The 23,537-nt window shown below is 34.4% G+C and overlaps 2 protein-coding genes and 2 long non-coding RNA genes across 9 annotated transcripts in view; all 4 read left to right on the top strand.

Annotated features, from left to right (window-relative positions):
- Positions 1–5,514: 5,514 nt before the first annotated feature.
- Positions 5,515–8,498, top strand: LOC124456719. Of its 2 annotated transcripts, none has more exons than XR_006952403.1 (9): positions 5,515–5,602; positions 5,849–5,894; positions 5,959–6,095; positions 6,229–6,375; positions 7,239–7,360; positions 7,946–7,991; positions 8,084–8,168; positions 8,294–8,346; positions 8,446–8,498. It is a non-coding gene; the product is annotated as an uncharacterized LOC124456719 (long non-coding RNA). The 2 variants fall into 2 exon arrangements; XR_006952402.1 differs by having other exon boundaries at positions 8,089–8,168.
- An 83-nt stretch (positions 8,499–8,581) lies between these two features.
- LOC124456709 (sorting nexin-29-like) lies at positions 8,582–9,734 on the top strand. Of its 5 annotated transcripts, none has more exons than XM_047007090.1 (5): positions 8,590–8,775; positions 8,847–8,931; positions 9,099–9,169; positions 9,234–9,298; positions 9,420–9,734. In XM_047007090.1, the coding sequence occupies exons 1-5, from the start codon at positions 8,754–8,756 to the stop codon at positions 9,519–9,521; spliced, it is 345 nt and encodes a 114-aa protein (XP_046863046.1). In that variant the 5' UTR covers positions 8,590–8,753; the 3' UTR covers positions 9,522–9,734. The 5 variants fall into 5 exon arrangements, 4 of the variants coding, with proteins under 4 accessions (XP_046863045.1, XP_046863046.1, XP_046863043.1 ...); XM_047007087.1 differs by having other exon boundaries at positions 8,590–8,729; XM_047007089.1 differs by lacking the exon at positions 9,234–9,298 and having other exon boundaries at positions 8,582–8,729; positions 9,420–9,513.
- A 581-nt stretch (positions 9,735–10,315) lies between these two features.
- LOC124457251 (sorting nexin-29-like) overlaps positions 10,316–23,537 on the top strand; it is a 63,888-nt gene continuing 50,666 nt past the window's right edge. Inside the window, exons 1-11 of the mRNA XM_047007532.1 lie at positions 10,316–10,557; positions 10,644–10,794; positions 10,910–10,949; positions 11,255–11,318; positions 11,409–11,537; positions 11,610–11,692; positions 11,764–11,827; positions 11,894–11,933; positions 12,130–12,246; positions 12,410–12,559; positions 13,113–13,204. Of these exons, the coding sequence (XP_046863488.1) occupies positions 10,472–10,557; positions 10,644–10,794; positions 10,910–10,949; positions 11,255–11,318; positions 11,409–11,537; positions 11,610–11,692; positions 11,764–11,827; positions 11,894–11,933; positions 12,130–12,246; positions 12,410–12,559; positions 13,113–13,204 (1,016 nt within the window). The 5' untranslated portion in view covers positions 10,316–10,471. The remainder of the gene's footprint in view (positions 10,558–10,643; positions 10,795–10,909; positions 10,950–11,254; positions 11,319–11,408; positions 11,538–11,609; positions 11,693–11,763; positions 11,828–11,893; positions 11,934–12,129; positions 12,247–12,409; positions 12,560–13,112; positions 13,205–23,537) is intronic.
- LOC124456747 lies at positions 15,808–16,462 on the top strand. The gene is made up of 2 exons (XR_006952439.1): positions 15,808–16,024; positions 16,103–16,462. It is a non-coding gene; the product is annotated as an uncharacterized LOC124456747 (long non-coding RNA).

Here is a 23,537-nt window from a genome sequence, read left to right on the forward strand (position 1 = left end):
CCAGAGCTTTTTCGTGAAGCTCTATAGCTTTGTCGTAGTTTCCAGTTTTATTTAACATCACACCAAGATTGTTTAAAGACGTAGCGACATCAACATGATTTGGACCTAACGATTGTTTTTGAATTTCCAGAGCTTTTTCGTAAAACTCTATAGCTTTGTCGTAGTTTCCAGTTTCATAAAACACATTACCAAGATTGTTTAAAGACGTAGCGACATCAACATGATTTGGACCTAACGATTGTTTTGAATTTCCAGAGCTTTTCGTAAAACTCTTTAGCTTTGTCGTAGTTTCCAGTTTCATAAAACACATTACCAAGATTGTTTAAAGACGAAGCGACATAAACATGATTTGGACCTAACGATTGTTTTCGAATTTCCAGAGCTTTTTCATGAAACTCTATAGCTTTGTCGTAGTTTCCAGTTTCATAAAACACCAAACCAAGATTGTTTAAGGACGTAGCAACATCAACATGATTTGGACCTAACGATTGTTTTTTAATTTCCAGAGCTTTTTCGTTAAACTCTATAGCTTTGTCGTAGTTTCCAGTTTCATAAAACACAAACCAAGATTGTTTAAAGACGTAGCGACATCAACATGATTTGGACCTAACGATTGTTTTTTAATTTCCAGAGCTTTTTCGTTAAACTCTATAGCTTTGTCGTAGTTTCCAGTTTCATAAAACACCAAACCAAGATTGTTTAAAGACTTAGCGACATCAACATGATTTGGACCTAACGATTGTTTTTTAATTTCCAGACATTTTTCGTAAAACTCTATAGCTTTGTCGTAGTTTCCAGTTTCATAAAACACCGTACCAAGATTGTTTAAAGACGTAGCGACATCAACATGATTTGGACCTAACAATTGTTTTCGAATTTCCAGAGCTTTTTCGTGATAATTTATAGCTTTGCCATATCCCCCCGTGTCTTTGTGTAAAATACCGATCTCAGTAAAATACCAAGCTTTGTCATAACTAGATTCTTCTGATTTAAATTTATCCAATAGTTCAAAAGCAAGATCGTATTTTCCAAAATGTCTTAATTTGTCAACAAAATATTGGAAAACTTGTAAAGTGTTCATGTTGATTTTTGTCTTGTTGGTCTTTAATAATTGAACAATTTTTTCAAGATGTGGCATTAATTTGATTTCGTCGTCTCTCTCTTTAAACATGTAAAGTGCTTTAGATATTTGATCAACGTTAGTTTCCATTTCATGTTCTTCATTTGAATGTTCAGATTGATAAACAATAATTGCTTTGTGAACAATGCGATGTAGACTAATGTCATTATTTTCTGAATGCAAGAACAATGAGCAGTCCTTTAAACAAAGACATATATCTTCCTTTGAGTGTTTGGGATCAATTTTTGAACATAAAAACAATAATGTCTCGTGGTATAGGATCAAACGATATCACGGAAAAAAGTTAATAACATTGCCAATATTGTGGATTCTTCAGCATTTTGTCTGACAGCTAAAAGTGAAGCTTGTAACATACTTCTAGGATATACCGAGTTAAGTTTAACAAAAGTGGCGTCCATGTTTTCTTGTTCTTCTGAAAATATTTTCTTTAAATATTCTTTCCAAGTAAATGAGCAGTTTGCTTTGTTTACACGACTGACATAACAACCAGCGGCAGCCAAAGCCAGCGGTTGACGATCTAATGCGTGCGATACTTCATTCAACAATTGATCATCAGTATTATCATCTTTAGTGTAATATTCCAACAGTTGACAACATTCTTTATCATTCATTCCACTTTTGATAGATATATGTTTGTTAAACTCATCGTCTTTATCATTCATTCCACTTTTGGTACGGCATCTGTGTTCTGGATAGTTACTATGATTTGTCCATTTATCCACATGGGATCACCAACTTGGGGGAGTAATGAAGAAATTTTGCTAAGCTGTGCCACGTTGTCTACAATGATCAACCAATTTTGCCAGAATTTTAATCGTGTGGATACTAACGATCGCAAATTCTTCACTTTGTCTGCGATGGAACAATTTTCATCTTCAAATTTTTTAATCATATACTTGTCACAGTTTAAACGGTATCCAAGTTCACAGTAGGTTTTTAAAAGAGATTCCTCATTTTTTCCATCGAGAGTCATTACAAACGAAGTTCTATTTTTCCAATCACACGATATTTTTTCACAAACCTGTCTTGCTAGTTGTGATTTACCACTGCCAGGATTACCAGTGATGTAAAAATATGTCAGTTTATCATTGTTATCATTGCTTAATTTTTCAAGATCTTTTATAATTTTACCTCGTAATTCAGTGCTTTCAACAAAAAAATGATTAGATTTTGAAGGAAGAACTTGGAACGAAGTAAAACACTTTCGATGATTTTTTGTTTTATTGATTTCATTGAGAGAAAATTTTAAATCTTGAAATGATTTTTCAATGATGTTGACTATATCATCAAAATCATCATCTGAGCATTCCCTTTCATACCAATGTGCGTACTTGTTTCTTTCACAACGAAGTGCATGAACAGCATCCTTTGTTTTTTTTGTCAAGGTGCTTTCCAATTGAATTTGAAAAAATTATTGCATCAAATAATATCGTACAGTCCCACTTACTGGTATCTCCATCTTGATATTTTGTCGAGTTTTTGGTCTAACTTTCTTCTTGATTCTAAATTGTAAAATTTGTTACCACTGTTGACTGTATCATCCCATTCTCCATAAGTTGATTTGTAACGAGAGTTCCATTGTTTAATGAAAAACTGAGCAAGTTCCTTTTGCACCACGTTAATTATTTGCTGAATGTAAGACAGATTTCTTATTCCTGACGATTCCATCTGTACAAAAATTTGGTATATATCAACAAGATAAAAATCAAGCAAATAAAAAAATATTATAGAACCCTTATTAAGTTCCATTGAAGTCCGAATTTACATGATGACGAAATCAAACTTATTTTTTAATTGATTTAACTTCACCAAAAATCGTCTTAAAATTACAAACGAACCTAAAAACTAATAATGACAGAGAGCATGTATGCTACAGCTTTTACCAACTGCAGTATCCTGTCAAACAACCTTTAGAAAAATTAAAAAAACATGATATTTTACCTTAAATTTTACGTTACAAAACAGACATAAGAATATATATTTCAATAATTTGCATAGTCATTTGTGAATGATGTAACAATGTTCAATATCAGATTGATGAGGAAATCAGAAAATTTCAGTTTTTTGATTATTTATTACGAAACTTTGCATAAATAAACCTTAGCATCAACAAAAAACATTTGCAAAGCTGCAAAGATTATCTAAAGGCTGCATATGAAGTCTGGAACTATAAGATTTAAAAAGAAATCTTTAAAAGGGTACCTAAGTTTAAGGTTTTAGCAATGAAGATATTCCTTCTCTCAGTGGTCTATTGTTTTTTTCTACCACTAGGAGGTGTGATTACAATCTCAAGTTAACCTCAACTTTGAACTCAGTATTTTACGTCACAGTAACTTAGTAGAAACTTCTTTGCAACTTCCTAATCACAAACACTGACTCCAGCATTTAGCATATATCGAATTTCACGATCCCTTCGCCTTTTTTATTCTGATATATCTGTAGACGGCGTCTTGTTCGTCACTCTTAACAATTCAACATCTTTATTTTCATGTATACGTTGCGTTGGTTTTAAAAATTGCTGGATGTTTGTGTTGATTTTTGTTGCAATATATAAACATGACGAATTATTTCAGTGTTGCAGGACTGTCGACATTTCTGCACATGCAAAGTTTTTTTGTAAATTACTGCTTAAGTATTGTCGTTTACTAAAAATGTTGTTTTTATTACGATTATTTCTGAACAATTTTCTAAATTCATGAATTTTATAAACAAAACTCATATTTCATTCCGGGAACATTTTTTTTGGTCAACCACTGTAGATGTGTCGTATCACTATGTGTGACAACACGTCAAAAATAACATCATTTCTTTCAAGTGTTGCCAAACAGAAGACATGTTTGTTGATTTAATGACCAAAAGACTCTCAAAAGTTTAATATCAAAACTTTACAAAGCTATTGGGAGTATTTGAAGTCAAAGAACAATGATAAGTTTTAACTTTGTGTCATGAACATTTGTTAGTTTTGTTAATATGACTATTAAGTGAGAGGGTTAAAAGGAATTAATAAGTTGTAATATTTATATCTTAGGACACGTGACAAGAATGACGTCACATATGCATGCTTCCTTTTACACAGATGTGAAGAATTGTTTGATTGCCTTGATGTACTCATAAGGTTATGAAGTTGATAGGAAATCAGAGATCTTCAGTATTGTATTATTTAATGCGATGAATTTGCACATATCAACATTAGCGTCAACAGCTAAGCATCGACGAAAAACAATTGTAACGTCACAAAGATAAGGAAAATTTTTTGGCCCCATTTAAAATGCGGACTTACAAAATTGAACAAGCGATGCTATAGTTTATGACAAAGATAAACCCACTTCTTGTTTCAATATTTCTACTTCTAAAACGACTTAAATATCTAAACTATTCAATGATGAACTTGCATGTATCACATTAGCGTCAACAGCTCGACGAAAGATAATTGCAACGTTACAAAACGACTAAATGTTTAAAAAAATTCGACTAAATATTTAAAAGATCAATGATGGCATGCATGAGTCCATTTGCAATTTCAAACTTAATTTTCCTCCTGATTCATAAATGTCACTTCATACTATCACAAGTATAATGAAATAACACATATTTTATAAATATACCGTCCGGACCCAAAGATGAATATAATTGCATGCTAGCAAGCAATTTGAATTTCTTGGCAAACAAACACATCACGATAAACAGGCCTTCCTTTCGATGGCAGTAATTATTTTTCGTAAGTAAATTGTTTGTATTTGCAACTTCGTTTGATTGGTATACAATTACAGGATTACAAATTGCTACGGGTATCTATGATGTATATTTCATAGTACTAAGGTGTGACTAATATTTAGTAAAAATATATTAATTAAATATGACAAACATTTTGTATTTAAGGTCACATTTATACGTCGTAAACACACATGATAATTCTTTATCTTTTGTCTTACAAACCTTTTGCTGGTCGACGGTTGGAACTTTGAACATTCAATCTTTCAGATAAATTCAACGTTCTGAAGAGTTAAGCGTCAAATGTCTGCGTCGCTTGAGTGGATACGGGGCAAATAATTGTGGGCCTTTATTGTTATGTAAAACAACGTTGACGACAGTATCACTGTTCAATATACATTGAAATTTGATAAAAAATAGGACAACTTCTTCTTACAAAGTTTCATTTTATCGTTAGAAACTATAATATTTAAGCAGCTTAGGCAATCGTTTGCTTTCTCAGTAAAACAATGCCGAAAATGATTTCCGAAAAATTGGTATTAATTGTCATCGGGTCGTCGGTGTGGTCGTCGGTCACAAACAATGATGACGTTCTACCTTTGACTGATGGAAACATGCAAACTAGTCAATACTCATTTTATTCCTCCTGTCATCGAAGTTAATCCAAACGGCTGGGGTCCTACCTCAGTTTCAGATGCATTTAAAGGAATACCTTATCAACCATTCTCTAAAGGAGATAAACTTGGCAAGGTAAAATATTTTATATTTCTTAAGAAATTCCTTGCTATCAGTGTCTTCCACTCTTACCTTTAGTTGTTCGTATATTTCTGTGTCACGTGGTGAAATTTATAATCATATTTTACTAGCTGTTATTGTAAAACATTGTTATGTAGTCATCATTAAAAACCACTCTACACTTTTAAGAGAATAAAATATTATTTCTTGTATTGACTGTATAAATACAGGTCTTATAACATACATTTTCATTTTATGTAGGTTTCTGATTGGTCAAGTACAGCCTATCAAGATCGTTGATACCAAAGTTTGTATTTTGTCTAGACTTCACTATTTTCATGCAATTTAATCATCTTGTTTTACTTCTATAGATAAATACTTAAATCAATTTGGTGGTGGTAATCAATATGCATATTATCACGAAGAAGATGAATCAACTTTCCATCTTGTTGACACAAGTCGACCACAAAAGCCTGTTTACATGCGCAATAGGAACAAATTCAATCAGGTACAATAGAAAATTTTTCTATACTTTTAAGTCTCAAAATGAAATCATTTCTTTATTATATTTGTAAATTTCTTCATCTAAATTACTCCTTTTCATATGAACAACATTAACATAATTTTTTTTATTTTTTTAGAGAAATAATCGACGTGATAAAGAGCGTCAAATGCAACGTCAGCAAGCTGGGATGCAGAATTTGCTGAAGACTCATGACAACAGACTCCATCGTAAATTGCAAAAACAATTTGCCAACAGAAACAACTGGAAAGAACGAAGAAATCAGGTTTGTAATAAACTTAGTTGAGGGAGGGTAAGTTTTAAGGTGCAACGTCAGTGAAGAAAGCGAACAAAAGAATTGTGATAGTGTGTTACATTTATGTAAACTTTGAACTCCAAAGGATACATTATAAATTTATAGTAATTATGCAACTTGCATAAGATATTATGGTACACAAACGGATGTACCTCAACCATGAACACCTCAGAGGATACATAATAAATATGTAGTAACGTGACTGGTACACTTATGGATATATTGTAATTTTATATCTATATGTTTAACTTATATGTAGACTCCTCAGAGGATACATAATAAATATATAGTAACATGACTGGTACACTTATGGATATACTGTAATTTTATATCTATATGTTTAACTTATATGTAGACTCCTCAGAGGATACATAATAAATATATAGTAACATGACTGGTACACTTATGGATATACTGTAATTTTATATCTATATATTTAACTTATATGTAGACCTCAGAGGATACATAATAAATTTATAGTAACATGACAGGTACACTTATGGATATACTGTAATTTTATATCTATATATTTAACTTATATGTAGACTCCTCAGAGGATAATAATAAATATATAGTAACATGACTGGTACACCTTATGGATATACTGTAATTTTATATCTATATATTTAACTTATATGTAGACTCCTCAGAGGCTACATAATAAATATATAGTAACATGACTGGTACACTTATGGATATACTGTAATTTTATATCTATATATTTAACTTATATGTAGACTCCTCAGAGGATACATAATAAATATATAGTAACATGACTGGTACACTTATGGATATACTGTAATTTTATATCTATATATTTAACTTATATGTAGACTCCTCAGAGGATACGTAATGCATCTGTGATGGTTCGGGAAGAGTGGAAGGTTATTGAAGAAATGGATTTTCCAAGATTATCAAAATTGAGTCTACCAAATGTTCTTGATCCAGATGATTTGTATGTTGTATCAGAATTCATTGTTGTATAAAACCTTTTTGAATTTGCTAAACAAATGAAAGCAATTTTCACATCTATTCTGAATAGATACTAATGAAGATGTAGATCGTCCAAGTTAGTAGAGCCTTGAGAAAGACTGTTGGTGTTGTTGATAATGTCATACTTATCTTCTCACTTGCTTCTGAGACAGTAAATATCAACATTCCTCACGACTCTACTCTAACCTGGACGATTTATGTCTACAAACATGTAATTACCCTCAATGACGTCATGTGGTATTTGGTTTAACAGAATTTTGTTAGTTGTAATACAGCCAGGGGCAAAACTAGAATGTTAATTGTGGGGGTAAATATTTATGTATTCTAACTCTCTCATCCCCACCCCACCCCCAACGTTCCCCCTCTCTTTGTGACGTCCTGCCATTTGCCTCAAATATTTCATTTACATCATTTCCGTTGCTCATATTGGTAAATTTCCTTGATTTGTCTTCTTTTGTGAACTGCTTCAATAATACTGTCGTGTATCGTGGATATTTTTTACATGTAGAAAACACTTTGTATTTTCTCATAACTTTCTTGATGCTAGCATGAGTGGTGAAAGTTGATATGTGGTGATATCAAGCGATCATAAGGTACTCGTTTATACATCCTTTGTTATTATCTAATTATTTTAAATTATTTTTCTGATTGTCCGACAAATAAAACTATTTTTTTTACATGTTAGTTCAGTGGAGATTATGTTGAACTTGGCAAGTGTAGATATTACAAAGCAAGCAATTATTGATCGCTTGTTGGGTGGAGTAAAGCAAGTTAGTTGTAAAATATTTGTACGTAGTTTAAAGTTCGAACTTGGAACTTGTAATTTCGTTTCGTCTTTTATTGTATTGATTTTACTCGAATGATTTGGTCGACTTGAACCTCGTCGTTTCTTTAGTGTCAGGTACGATTTGGTAGTACAACCGAATTGGCTTCTAAGAAGGATAGCAGGTGAACTTGATATTTCTTCGATTGTATTGTATTGTATTCATTTTATTTCATAGTATAATCCTTATTTATCATAATCTTTGTATTTATGATGAATTACAGAATCTCTTGTCTTTGTGAGCAATGGAACATTGTTCTTCAATTTGGCATTAAATCCACAAAAAGATAAATTTTTAAGGTATCTTCATCATTCCTCTCTCAATTCAGTCAATTTAAAAGCCATTCTTAAATAATTTGTTTTCATCATTTCTATGTTCATTAAAGGCAGGTGTTAATGAGATCTGAAGGTCAATCTGTGTTCTGGCTATTTATCAAGGAACATCTTAGCTCTAGTGAAATAAAGACATATAATTCTTTACATAATGTAATGACAGATGTTGGTAGAGGTTGGTCAAGTTGTTGGTTTCTAAATGATTCCAGGAATGTTTGTGGGTAAAACCTTTTTTGTATGCCATGAATTTGTTCTGACATTTTTCTTTCTATTTTTGATATTTATTTGACAGCTCAAGCATGGCTTAGGTCTAGTTTAAACGAGCAATCATTGGAGAAATATCTTCATAGCTTCATTGGGCATAAACAGTTGCTTTTGTAAGTTTGATTTAAGTAACATTTAAGAAAGAAAGATCGATTTTGGCTTGATAAGCTATATGATTATCATAACCAATGTATAATGCGATATAGTAATGCAGTTTTCTTTTAACGGTAAGCTGTTGATGTCAGAATAATTATACGATGTGTAATTGTTTTAATTTCAGTCAGTATTATGAGCAAGATGCATTATTATTGGATGATGAACGATCTAGTATGTTACCAATGATGGCTGCTGGTAAGAATAAACTTGTTTATATTTCTATAATGGATTTTTTATCATTCCTTGTTTCTTCTTTAAGGCTTAAGTTCAATTCTTTTTGCAATTGACATTGACAAAGCTGAGTTTAACTCTATTACTGTACAGGTATGCTGGAATGCTATTGATATTGTTTAAAATGAATCTTTGCAAATAGAAATGGATAGTAAAAAAGTGGAAGCTATGAATGTACTTTTCTTTAACTACTTGAATTTAATTTAATTTTTAGATTCCAGGCAATATCAGCCAAGCAGTTTCTCGTCCAACATCAATATGGGCTGTACCATCACCAATGTATGCGACGTCAGGAGCTCCTGGTGAAGTTTGTTAAATACAACATTTTAAGAAAATAAAGATTTGATCAGAATTTCATTTTCTCTCCTGATCAAAAATATCCCTTTTATCCCTAATTATCCCTACCATTCATCTCATATATCGCTAATCTTATCATTCCTTAACCACACATGTCATTTATTCCTTGTAATCCCCCAACCATGCGTTCTCCTTAACCTTTATTATCCCATTATTACATGTCTTCATTTATCCCTTAACTATACCTGTTGTTTATTCATCCCTTATCATCCCTTAACCGCGCGTCCTCATTTATTCTTTATCATACTTGAACAATGCGTAGTCATTTATCCACGCGTCTTTATTAATTTTAATTTTATCTTTCTTTTGTGTTTCAGGAAAAGAAAAGAAAAAACGTAAAAAAAAGAAAGCAAACATTGCTCAAATTGAAAATGTTGAATTCAAAGAGACGGAAGAAGGAACTTCTGTCAGTTCTCATGGTAGTTCTTCCACAACAACGACTGCTCACGATAGTGCCACGAGTTTTACCCGAGCGGCATACGACATATTACAACGTAATACTGATTCTCAGGTACATGCTCGTGGTAACCATGCTTTCACTAAAAGGCCTGACGATTTTCTTGAAATGCCAAAGAACTCTCAGTTGGCTTATTGTTCGAATTCTGAGAATTCAAGTCTTTCTTCCACAATGGCGAAAACCAACGTTGAGAACAAGGAGAATGAAACAGATGAACAAGTGGCTCGATTAACAAAGAAAAGCCAGGAAGTTCTGCATCTTAAAACGAGTTTAAAACTGCGAATGATTTGAAAAAATCATTCTTTGACAACATCTTTGCAATCAGGGCATTACACTGACTCATCGCTCTTGTCGGAGGAAGAAGTGTGTGAGCCTCTTGTTGATATGAACAGCGGTGTATCTCTAATTCCCGTAGTTTGCCCCGATGACGATAAAGGAGTTAGGGTCTAGCTATGTCAGATGAAAATGAGCGATTTACTGTTGCACCTGAGACGTCGCGACATTTAGTTCATTCAATAAATGATTCGCCCGTTTCAAGGTTAGAAGATACTTCATTATTTTATCGACAAGAATGTCTAACGAGTTCACCATTTTAACTGAGGTGGTAATTTATGTTGTTTTCAGTATTTACACTGATGAAGACGTCGAGAATGATGCAAGTTTAGCAATTGGAGCAACTGTTGCAGCGATATGTGCCACACGTGATGGTAGCATAGAAATTAATGATTACTCAGGATCGTCATTGGTCAGAACCATGGGTGATGGTTGTATGAATGTTAGTTAATTATGGAATGCTTTTATCTTTTTTCAGGGGGGGTAGGGTAGAAAGCCATGTGTAAATGTCTTTGTTATATTTAGTTCGTTATATTTGGTATGTTTTCGTTCTTTAGCCATCAGAGGAATATCCATCAGGCAAAGAAATGACTTCAGGTTTGTGTGTTTTTTCTATTCATGTATTTAAATGGTTTTTATTTCTTATATCTTTTGAAAAAATGTTTTCGGAACGGGAGAGGCACTTTTGCCTCTGGTTCTCAAACTATAAATGGGCTATTAGCAGGTAGAGTTAGTTTTAAAAATAGAAATGTTTAGTGCAATTGGATTTTACTATTTGTATCGTAGTTGCTTTGCTTGTTTGTAGACATCCGTCAAATTTCATCATGTGAACTGAATATTTGTATGTGTGAATAATTATAATTTCATGAATATCAATAAATACGTGGTTTTTATTGTTGAAGAGGAATTAAAACAGGCGATTGTATCGATGATGTTAAGAAAAGATGAAGTTGAAGAACGTAACAGGTTGTATTATCGTCCTTCGTTTAATATTAACATTCCATTCGAATATACACTATTTTGCCCTGATTTTTCCTTCGGTCATCTTTCCTGTAGATCGTTACAACAACATTTGGAAAAAGAGATGATGAAGTCAGCTTCCCTTCGTCTTCAATTAGAAGATTTAAAAAGAGATATGTCGTCGAAAAATGAAGAAAATTGCGTCGCTCTTAACGGCTTAAAAAGGTTAGGACATTGAGAACTCTGCATTTCCGTTAATCAAAGATGTCTGTTGACCTGTTCGTTTTTGCTCTTTAGTGAAAATGATTTGCTCAAACACCAACTAAAGAAATACGTGGGTGCTGTTCAATCGTTGAAAAGAAATGACATTATGGAAGAAGGTTTGTTAGAGGGATAGTTTATCTTTAAAATAGATGTAGAAATCTAAGATATTCGATAATCTTTTGTGTAGCTCCAGAAAATGAAAGACTTTCTTCTATCATTCTTTCTCCGGAATCTGACGTCGACGAAGTGAGGTATTTACCGTAAATTTGTAGCAAAAGTGAATCAACAGCGTTGAATTTCGTTTCTTTTTCTTGTAGAAAGGAAGAAAACAAAGATTTTGAGCGGAAGTTGATCCAAGTAAGATTTCCATTAAACCATAATACTTTCACAAATCGAAACATTTGCCTTAAAAGGTTTTCATGTATCATATGCTACATGAAGATGAATATCGCCATGCTGACTGGTTTCGCGTTTCTTGTTCATCCCTGGGGAATTTCATGGTGATGACGTCATGGCGTAAGTTGTGATGAAATGTTGTTTATCATGTTTAAAGGTCGCTGATATGCATGGCGAACTTATTGAACTCAATGAAAGACTACAAAAAATGTTGAATGTTCGTGAATGTCAGCTAAGAATAGTAAAAGAAGAGCTTGTCAATCTTAGAGGACCGGTATGTTCAGTAAAGACCCGTGTGTTCATTATAGTACAATAGATGTACAATATTGATCGGTATGTACAATATGAACTGTTTGGTATGAATATGAAAAGCAGTAAATATTCGTTTGATTTTCTAAGTATTTCTTAATAAAACTACGTATCTTCGTATGTTCTAGCTTCCTCAGGACAATAATCATGAGGAATGTGTATATTTGACGGAGTTTGGTCCAAATTTCATGTCTGTCAATACTCGTCCTTTAATTAACATTTGGATTCCATCTGTTTTTGTACAAGGAAAGTCTCCAAACATTCACCATTCTTATCAGGTATAATTTTTTCCATATATTTATCTCTAAAAAAAGTAAATAACTCTTCCGATGTGATGTTGATGGTTATCTGGACTAGGTTAGGGATAACTAGGGACTATATTTCAAGATTTATGATCTATATTTGGTATTTTTCTCGTTTCAAATACATCACCCTTGAGAAAAGTGTTTGTGGTCATCGTATTTAAAAGATCATGTCGTAGTTTAAATTTACTGCTCAAATATTTCACTTTTCATATGTATATGTTTAGTGGTGTTGAGAAAAAATCACAAAACTACAGATTCATCCCGACAAGCCTGTTTCGTGACTGCTCACTCTTCAGGGGATTTTCCTTTAATCACGAAACAGGCTTGTCGGGATGAAACTGTAGTTTTGTGATTTTTTCTCGACATCACTAAACATATTTACGCTCTGCTCTCGGGCATCGAGCACTGTTTTATACGGAGAATCATCAAATATAAACTTCCTATGTATATATATATATATATAGCATCTGCGCAGTGGTCCATTTATTGTCGTCAATAAAGAATTTAACATTGTTTACTTCACAAGGTTTATATCCGTATCAAAGACAATGAATGGAATGTTTACAAAAGATACTCGGATTTTTATGCCCTACATAAGAAGGTTTTTAATAAACATCAGTATTTTAATGTTTTTAATCATATTTTTTGCTGTAATGTACAATCCCTTCCTTTTCCTTTTTATGCACAGACAAGCAAGCAGTTTAAACCTGTTGCATAATTCACGTTTCCCGCGAAGAAAATTATTGGAAATCGTGACGTCAATTTTGTGGAAATACGTCGGAAACAATTGGAAAATTACTTGAGAAAATTGATCAATTATAGTCTGGGTGCTGTTCCAGAGTTAGGTGAAAATCCTTGCAAGAGTTCTTTGCTCAAATACTTTCCATTTTTCATGTGAGTAAACACGTGATCTTTTTCATGTGAGTAAACACGTGATCTTTTTCATGTGAGTGAACACGTGATCTTTTTCATGTGAGTAAACACGTGATCTTTTTCTTGTGAGTAAACACGTGATCTTTTTCATTTGAGTAAACACGTGATCTTGTTTGAGTGTAATTTATTGTTCAATATACAGAATATTAAACGATTTTTTAGTGTTAATGTTTGTAAGGCAAGAATAGACAGAAAAAATTGAAAGTCAAAACAAGAACAAAAAGCAATCAAGCGCATGCGCTGATTGGTGTATAGCTGTGTTTTCATTAGCTTGTGCAAACCGATCTGAGCTCAACAAATCAAATCAATCAAAGAGAATTCGCAAATCAATCATGAATACATTTTAGAGGAAAAATTAAAACGTTTGTTTTAAAGTTGTGTACTTCGCATTATTGATATTTTTTAAAAAGATATTTTTCCTGTTTGCTCTGGCTTATGCAAACCTCGGAGACGTTTCGGAGAACTCTTGAGCATGTGCAACACTCTACCTTCGGTTTTGGGCTTGCACTGATCTGCTCTCGTGTTCTTCCAAAGGTCTCCTCGTTTTGCATAAGCCCGTGCAAACACAGTAAAAGTCTTTTATTTCGTAGTAATACAACACAAAGAACTCAAACTTTGGCTTGTTTCATGAATAGTTTATCAATTTTTCTCTAAACTTTCAGCAAATATTTTACAGGCAAACTTCAACGGTATCATCTGTTTCAACGACGACATCGACAAAACAAACTGTTCCTTCTGCATATAATGGTTTATAGGTAAAACTTGTAGGATGTCTGTCGAAAAAAAACAGAGCATAGAAATTGTATAAGTTATATTGTATATATATAACATTCGTATAGTTCAGTATATTTAAATATAATATGTCTACAAAGTAGAATAATTTCCTGATGCATCAACTTCAACGACTCTTAATTGTATGTGTTGTATACAGATATAATTTGTCAGTATTTGCTATAGTCTTTGCATTTTCACACACTTACACACCAAAGACTATAGTCTTTGCATTTTCACACATTTTCACACCAAAGATTATAGTCTTTGCATTTTCGCACACTTCCACACCAAGACTACAGTGTTTGCATTTTTACACACTTTTACAGCAAAGACTATAATCTTTGCATTTTCAAAACATTTTCACGCCAAAGACTATATACTGTGCATTTTCACACATTTTCACGCCAAAGACTAGAATTTTGCAATTTTACACATTTTCACGCCAAAGACTATAGTCTTTCATTTTACACACTTTCACATTGTCGCATGGAGATTGAAAATTCTTTAAAAGGGACAACATATAATGCCTGCTGATAGTTGAATAAAAAAAAATACATTGTAATAATATTTTTCTATCCGGTTCACTCCTTTGATTTGTCCAAAATTAGTTGGTCGGCCTTCATTTACCATTGAAGACCTTTATATAATTTCAATGTCTGTCACTACGCCAAGCCCACAGGTGCATGGAACATTGTTAGCTACGTTGATGCAAGCACAAAAGATTAGTGAGGTTAGCACAGTGATTGGGTTTCGAAATTTTACAGTAGTTTAATTGCCAAACGTCGTTTTTATGTACACCCTGTAGAATGCTAAATAAAAGAGATCAAATGTTAATGCTAATAAATACAATAAGAAAATGAGATGAAGATAACAATCTAGAGGGTTCATCAAATCATTTTTGACATCAGTGGACCTTTAGAATTTGCATGATTCAGCTGTAGTTGTTCCCCAAGGAGACTTAAATGTTTGGGATTTGCTATTTGCTGTAGCAGAAGTATACGTTTTTATTTATATTGTATTAAATTGCATTTACCGCTCTATGGGGATTAATTACTTCTATGTGATGAATCATGCAAATTCTAAATTTCACAATGTACAATTGACGACGCACCAGGTAAATGACCAATCTGAACACAACACGTTTACAACACGCCTAGTCACTGACAAATCAGAATACAACACGTTCGTGAAACTTGGGCCATAGTCTAAAACTAAGAACATGCCATTTGAACGTGAAAGTCTGTAGTTGCACGAAGAACAGTTAGCCGAAGTCGAAATTATTCCAAGGTGAAATATCTCTTGGAGTGCTTTGAAAAAATGTTCAGGTAATCGTGTTGTTTCAAGTTCTTTTGCATTGAGTAAACATTGAATTGGGACACTGCATGTGATGTTCATTAATGCAAAGTGCAGTGTGGCCTTCCCATAAAGTTTCCGTCTTAGTAACTTTTGTTTCCTCTATGCTTGATTTTAGACATGGACATTCTTCTCTTAAACGACAGTTAGTCATCAAATGAGATTGAGAAACAACGAACAAATGTTGGTGTATTTACCATGATCGTAGACTCCACAATTAAAGAAAGTGGTTATTGTTCACAGCGGCTGAAGAGAATTGTGGCTGTTGTCGACCAGTTCCTCGACGCTCATCTAAACATAAGAACAAAATACAATTCTGTAATTTGGTTGAAATTCTTCTTCCCTTGAACTACATTACTAGTGAATAAAATGTTCAATGTAAGTATGTTATCAATGTTTTTCATTTATGGAAGTATAGTAGTGTCAACTGACATTGGCTTCAATTGTCCTATGTAGAAACCTTCTAATCAAGAATGGACAATATACGTACTTTAATGAAATCCTCTGAACGATGATCAAGAATGAACAGCATACTTTAATGAAGTCCTCTGAAGAATGCTCAAGAATGAACAATTTACTTTAATGAAGACCTCTGAACAATGATCAAGAATGGGCAGTGTACTTTAATGAAGACCTCTGAACAATGATCAAGAATGAACAGTATACTTTAATGAAGTCCTCTGAAGAATGCTCAAGAATGAACAATTTACTTTAACGAAGACCTCTGAACAATGATCAAGAATGGACAATATACATTAATGAACTCTTCTGAAAAATGATCAAGAATGAACAATACACTTTGATGAAATTGAAAAATACGTGACTTCTAATGCTTTAAAGACCATCTCTAAAAAGAATGCAAACGCTAAACACTATTCTGGAGCAATGCACCATCAGCCTAACGCCTGTTTCCATGGAAAAGTCAATATTATGACCTTTTCTAAAACATTTTCCTGGGAGTTTTCCTGCTAACATCACGACTGGTCAATCAATCGCAATGATGGATAAAACCACGCCGCTATCAAATGCCCAAATTTCAACATTATTTAATTGAAAATTTTGTAATAAAACATGGAATTTCTTTAACATGAAAATGAAAACCTAAAATCCTAATTTTCCGACTGGCTGTCGATATTTCCGATTTAATGCCGTAGACGACATGCACAGTTGCAAGAAATGGCCAATCTTGTTTCTGTGCTTGCCGTCGTCGACATAAAAGCGGTGATGTTTGTCAGGTAGCCTGAAAATTGGATACGATGGTTTCACCATCAACGTTCTGAATTTTCAAAAATTATTTTGGGCTTTTTTGTGGCTGTCCTTGCTCAACATCCGATCGTTTCATCTTCACAATTGGCATGAGATTTGTCATTCATCGTAGTCTGTCGTCGAACTGCCAAGGATTCGTCGAAAACCGTAAGTGTAATAATAATAAACCTTTTATTTAGTTAGGCCTGTTAACAGGTCAAATCTCTAATATAATTCGGGCAATAGCCACAACAAATCCTGGTGTTCAGTATATTCCACTGTAAGGCTATTTTTTTAATGCAGGAATGCAAATATATATATTTAAAGAAATTTACATCTGCATTTTCAAAAATAGTCTTGATTAAGAGGTAATAAAAGTATTCTTTGGGTTAAAATAATCCAATAGTGTTTATCGGTGCTGCTTTAATTCTTTTAAAAATTTGTGTCTTAGTAAGCGTGAATTTGTATCAAGTATTTTAAGTCTGTGACTTGCATGCAACAATTGTGTTGTTCTATATAATTTACCTTCGAAAAACTTCTGTGTGAATATACTGCTTTAAGGAGCTACGCATGGTCGCAGCGGCTGTTTCCTCGCAGAAGGATAGACAGGGCCATAGCTTAGAATCGGAAATGCGAGTGAAGTTTGGCCCAAGGAAGGCAACTTCAACTTGGGGTTAGTGGGTACAAATGGTACCTTAGCGTAGAGGATGCAAATAGCATCTGTAAGAAGACCTTTGAAGATTGGATCAAGCGAGCAAAGCCTATTGAAGACCAATGGAAGATCGTGGTTTTGGTGGAAAGAAAAATATCTCTCCCCTAGTACGGTAAGAGCATGCAGTCGTTGTAGTTGGCCAATTTCATGAACGGCTTTCTACATTGACTATTAAGGCACTCCTGCATGGATCCCCTATAATGCATGAGTAGTTCAACCCACCCCGGTTGGAGGTCGCCCGTAGGTGCAACATGCACTAGGTTAAGTTAAGTTAAGGGCATGATGGGTTACCTCCTTCAAGGGCATTCCTTTCAGGGCGGAATTCCGGTGCCATGCGCAGGTAGGAAGTTTAGATAGCTTAGGCATGCGCTGTAGTTGCAGCGAGTAGTTGCTACGCTTAGATAATGAGTATGGGGTTAGAACCTTTATAAATTTAAAGGATGAACTCCACTATCAAGAGAAATGACTAAATTTTTCAAAATCTTTCGAAGAAAACTTTAATCTTGTCAGTCATTTTCAAATCGACAAATTGAAACTCAAATAGTCTTCAGTTTGTCAAGACATTTACAGTTTAGGAGCGGCGTGGCAATTACTGTAAATGTAAAAATGGATATGTTGTTTTCTTATTAAGAAAACTTCATTCCTGGGAATTTCGATGCGGCAAGCCACAGCAAAACAGGCATTAAAAAAAATGTTTAGTACACCAGGTCTAAGTATGCGGAATGGCTTCATATTAACCAAACTAACACGAAACATAGTTTTAATAAAAGCACATTGTTTGTTTTCTTTGATGGTTACCATGAAGACAAACCGCAGACGTTATCACATATGATACAAAATAGTTACACGATGGTTTCCATGTTCACCATTCGCGTTGCTATGTAGTCATCTATGTGATAATTGTCAAACTAAAACATAACTTAAATCAAGCGCTGCCGGTTGTTTGGTTACCATCCACGGTCCCTCGGTAACCAAACTTAACGTGTGCTTCTTCAAGTGTTCTAAATTGTTTCAAAAAATATTAAATTTCGTCTGTCTGCTTAAAATATTTTGAAGTACATTTATCTAATCCATGTCATGCAGCAAGCGCTTGCTCCAGCTTTAAGCGTTAGTGGCACCGGGCGCGCAAAGCACTGAATGAAACAGTGAAAATAGGGACTGCTAAGGTGGCGCTAGGTGCGACTGATTCGGATGTGGATTAGATAAGAAAACACACGTTAAAAGAAATTCCCATCAAATTACACAATTTTCTCGTCCAAAGTAGAAAATTGTCGAGTTCGCTGATCGGTTTACGTGCGGTAAAACTAAAATGTGGCGGTTTGTACGTAAGTTGTATGTACGTTAAAATGGCGAATTATATCCATAACTAAAATACTTAAAAGATTTTGGACTTGAAGGTGTTTTTGAGAAATTGACGGTTTTTCTTTTTTGGTATTTGCATCGTTGCAAAGGTAAGTAAAGATTTTGTTTCTAAGGGTCCCCGGGCGCGGAACTTCGGCTGAAATCCCTAATGGTTTTTCCTCTTCAGTATTCTCCAAATTCTCGTGCCGTTGTGTTCGGTTTTGGTTTATACCGTTCAGGTTTTCCATTAGGGATTTTTATTTCGGTTAAGTCATCAAAAAACAGTGACCTTGGTGTGGGACTAAACTTGTACTACTTGTCATATACAACCATGGAACAAAAAGAAATGCAATTTGAAGGCTATGGATGCTTAGCTGAGCGAACCTAGGGTCTATCAGCTAAAATTTACAGCCATCTTCTCTTTCGTTGAAAAAACAGCGTCATGTTTAAGCAATTCTGCATTTTAGAACAGTTTGGGTGATTTCAGTTTAATCATTTTTTATATTCTTTTACTTAACACTTATTGTAAATGTGAAAGTTAAACTTGCATGTATTTGGGGTGTAAAGTTGGATATTTAAGCATTTTAATGATAAACCGGCATTATAAAAAAGCTGATAATTGTTTATTGTTTGTATCTTTATATTGTGAAGTGTAATTAAACGACAAAGCTCTTGTTTTTGTCTATTACGATCAAGCAATAACTTACCAATTTTGAGCTTCAAAAATTCTACAAAGATCAAATTTTGGAACTATAAAATATTCAAAATATGTTCAATAGCCAAAATCGTCTAAACTTTCCAAGAAAAAAAACAGCCCAGCTGTGGGGGATCTTCAAAGAGCGGAAAATTTAGTCTTTTGGTTCGATTCCCAATACACTGTTTTTTAGTATATGTGCAATCAAATTGTCAAGTTTCGATTAAATCCGTGTCGGATAATCCATGATATAACGAAGGAACTTTTAAATTTTAAAGAATCTTTGCAAGAAGCAACATGTTAATCAGATTGAAGATCATGGAATCGGGTAAAGATTAAGGATTACAAAATAACAGTCCCAGTCTCCCAACCAGGGTTGTTAGTTTGGCCTTTTTGAGGCCAAATAACTCGATTTTGTCCTTTTTTTTCTTTCTTTGGCCTCGAAATTTTTTTTTGGCTATTTGGCTACTTTTTGGCCTCTTTTTAGTCAAACAATTTTTTTAAAATTTTTATTGAGCTTTATTTGTAAAAATCTCTTAAATGTACAAAATGCGATGGAAATACAACTAAAAATGATCATAAGGATCAAATTGAGCATTGAATTCTTTTCATCCAATCACAGCTAAGTATAATTCAGCCAATTGTCATGCAATTTAACCAGCTAATTACAAGCAAGCACACAGCTTTGTCTTCGTAGACGTCCGACATCTAGCTATAAATAGCACGTTCGACCACTACTAATACTAGTTAAGACTGATAAAAACGTTATTCGTTGCAATATTATGGCATCAAAATGGAAAGGAGCGCATGATAGCGGAAGAAAATATAACAAGTCTTGGGAAAGTAAATTTAGCTGGCTCACAAAAGCTTCAGACGGAAGTGAAGATGCTTTTTGTAAATTGTGCCGTGCCACAATCAGACCCAAACAAGCAAACTTAACCAAACACGAAAAAACTGACAAACACATCAAACACATTAAAGTATCCACTACTACAAGGCCCATCCAAGTCGTACGTGTCCCAAAAGTTGCAGAAGAAGTAAAGGTCGCCGAGATCGAGCTAGCTGTTACAATGGCTTGCCATTCGGCAATCTTGACCATGGATCATCTCGGAGGGATAATAGCCCGAAATGCTCATGGAAGCAAACTTGATAACATTAAAATGCATAGAAACATATGCTCAAAACTATTGACCCAAAGTTATAAGTCCAGCGTTGAAGGAACAACTGATTGCTGATGTCCAGGGTAAGAAGTTTTCGTTAATTGTGGATGAATCTACTGATATTTCCACATCGAAGCAGGTCTGCATTATCGTAAGGTATTTCAGCGAAGTTGAAAATAAGATCGTTACAGCGTTTGTGGACCTGGTTCCAGTTGTCCACACTTCAGCAGATGATCTTTTTAATGCAATCAAAGATTGCCTTGCCACAATTAAACTTGATTTAGTGCATTGTGTTGGGCTATGCTAGTGACGGTGCTTCAGTGATGGTTGGGGAACACAATTCGCTGTGGACAAGAATAGCTGCTGTCGCTCCTCATTGCATCAAGATGACGTGTATTTGCCATTCGTTGTCCCTTTGTGTTCAGCATGCATTTGAGAAACTTACGTCGAGTGTAGGATTTCTTCTGGCAGAAATTCCGAAATGGTTTTCAAAGAGCGCTATTAAAAGAGAAGCATACAAGACGCTCTACGAAGTGATGAATCCAGATGATGTGCAAGATGCACCGTTTGAGAAGTACTCAACTACGAGGTGGCTTGTGAGAGGAAAAGTTATATTTCGCATTCTCACAAATTGGTTTGAGCTGCAAGCTTACTTCCGAACAGCACAACCAGAGACGACGCAGGCAGCAAGATTCAAGGCTCGTATTCTTCTGGACATGCTCAATGATCCAGTCCTATATCTTTATTTCCGTTTCGTTTCTCCTCTGGTCACAGAATTTGACAGGGTGAATGCCTTTTCCAGGCAACTGATGGTGATCCAGAAGAAATGTTCACAGAACTAAATGTACACCATAAAAGTTTATATGGTAGAGTTTTCGACTACCAAGGAAAATATCTAGCCATTTATGAAGTTGATTTTGGTGGAAAGTTCTTGTCAGAAGCAAAGAAATACATTTCTTCCCAACAAGACAAACGACGTGCTGAAGCTGAAGTTTCTGAAGTGTTAAATAGGTGTCTAGAATTTCTTGTGGAAGCTGTAAATCAAGTAGAGAAACGTTTACCAGCTGTCCGGAATATCTTTAAAGGTTTGAGCGCCCTGCATTCAAGCAAAGTTCTTGATGTAACAACGAGAGCCGATTTTGAGCAACTGCCGCTTCCTAATCTACGAAAGGATCAAGATTATGCAATTGAGAAGCAGTACAGGAAGATCGTCCACCGAAATTGGAAAGAGGAACAAATTTTTAACGGCATCATACCTGATACAGCAGTTGCATTTTGGTCAAAGATAGTTCAGTTCCAAACTTCTCTTGGGGTCAAACCATTCAAGGAATTGGCAACTTACGCCTTAAGCTGCCTGATAAATCCTGTAAGCAATGCAGTGGCTGAAAGAACCTTTTCCTTGGTGACATCAGTGAAGACCAAACAACGCAATAGGATGAGCTTAGAACTGCTAAATGCCATTATTCGTATTCGTTCCAGCCTACACTTTGCCGGGAACTGCTGCATTAACTTTAAGGTAACTAAGCGAATGCTTGAGCTGTTTGCCACTAAACACATGTATGAATGTGAGTAGAATAAATATTATAAGAACTATGCATAAATATTTATATAAATCTGTATATATGGAGAGCAGTAAAAATGACAACTATGCACGTCGAGATCTTATAGAAAGACAGATAAAATAGTTTATTCACTTTGTATTTTGACATGGCCTTTTAAGCTTGTAATGCTTATCAAGAAATTTTGGACGTGTAGTTCATTTTTCTCTTCATTTCGTCAACAAGCACCTTATATTTTTGCAACAGCGAATAAATTTTCAGTCTTACGTTCTGTATTCACCTCTTCCCATATGTCCTTTGATGTGAACATTAGGCGTTGGCATCGCTAGATTTGCAATGTATGGTATATATTTATGATAAATCCATATAGACTATAAGAAGCAATTAGAAAAACTTATTAAAACCGCATGCCATAAACAGTGCGGGCTCAGACAACAAGTTTGGCCTCTTTTGTTGCCATTTGGCCACTTTTCAAACCATATTTGGCTACAAACGAGCGCTGGAGCCTAACAACCCTGTATGAAACAATATTAAAACAAAGCAAAGAAAAGATTTTACGTTTTTAATAGTTGACTAAGTTGAGGGAAGCTTAGTACTTTCCCCGTGTTTCAAAAAAATTCATTAAACTACGGTGAAGTAAACATATTAAAAATGGCTCTTGAAAATACGGTCCAATTATCCGAGAAATACGAAGCAGTTATGGTTCTCAGTGGAGTGGGGGATGCTCTAGGTTATAAGAATGGTTTGTGGAAATTCTGTTACAGTGGTACTCAAATTCATGAAGAACTAGAAAAACTCGGAGGACTTGATAAAATTGACATTGTAGGATGGAGGGTTAGTGACGACATTGTACTACACATTGCTACAGCAGAAGCGTTGGTTTCTGAATGGACAACAACGGAAGAGTTATTGAGCATTATGGCTACAAAGTACAAGAAGACATGTGCTGAGGATATGTGGGAAAGAGCTCCTGCGCCGACCACAACAAAGGCATGCTTCATGTTACGACCTCTTGAGGAAAAAGGTTACATTATACCATTTAATGAACGAGGTGGCGGATGTGGTGCAGCTATGAGATCCATGTGTATAGGTTTGATGTTTCCTTGTGAAGATCAAATTGAAATGTTAATTGAAATTGCTGTTTAAAGTGGAAGGATGACTCATAATCACCCCACAGGTA

This window comes from Xenia sp. Carnegie-2017, unplaced genomic scaffold (genome assembly GCF_021976095.1).
Source record: "Xenia sp. Carnegie-2017 unplaced genomic scaffold, XeniaSp_v1 HiC_scaffold_6, whole genome shotgun sequence".
Taxonomy (NCBI): Eukaryota; Metazoa; Cnidaria; class Anthozoa; order Malacalcyonacea; family Xeniidae; genus Xenia; species Xenia sp. Carnegie-2017.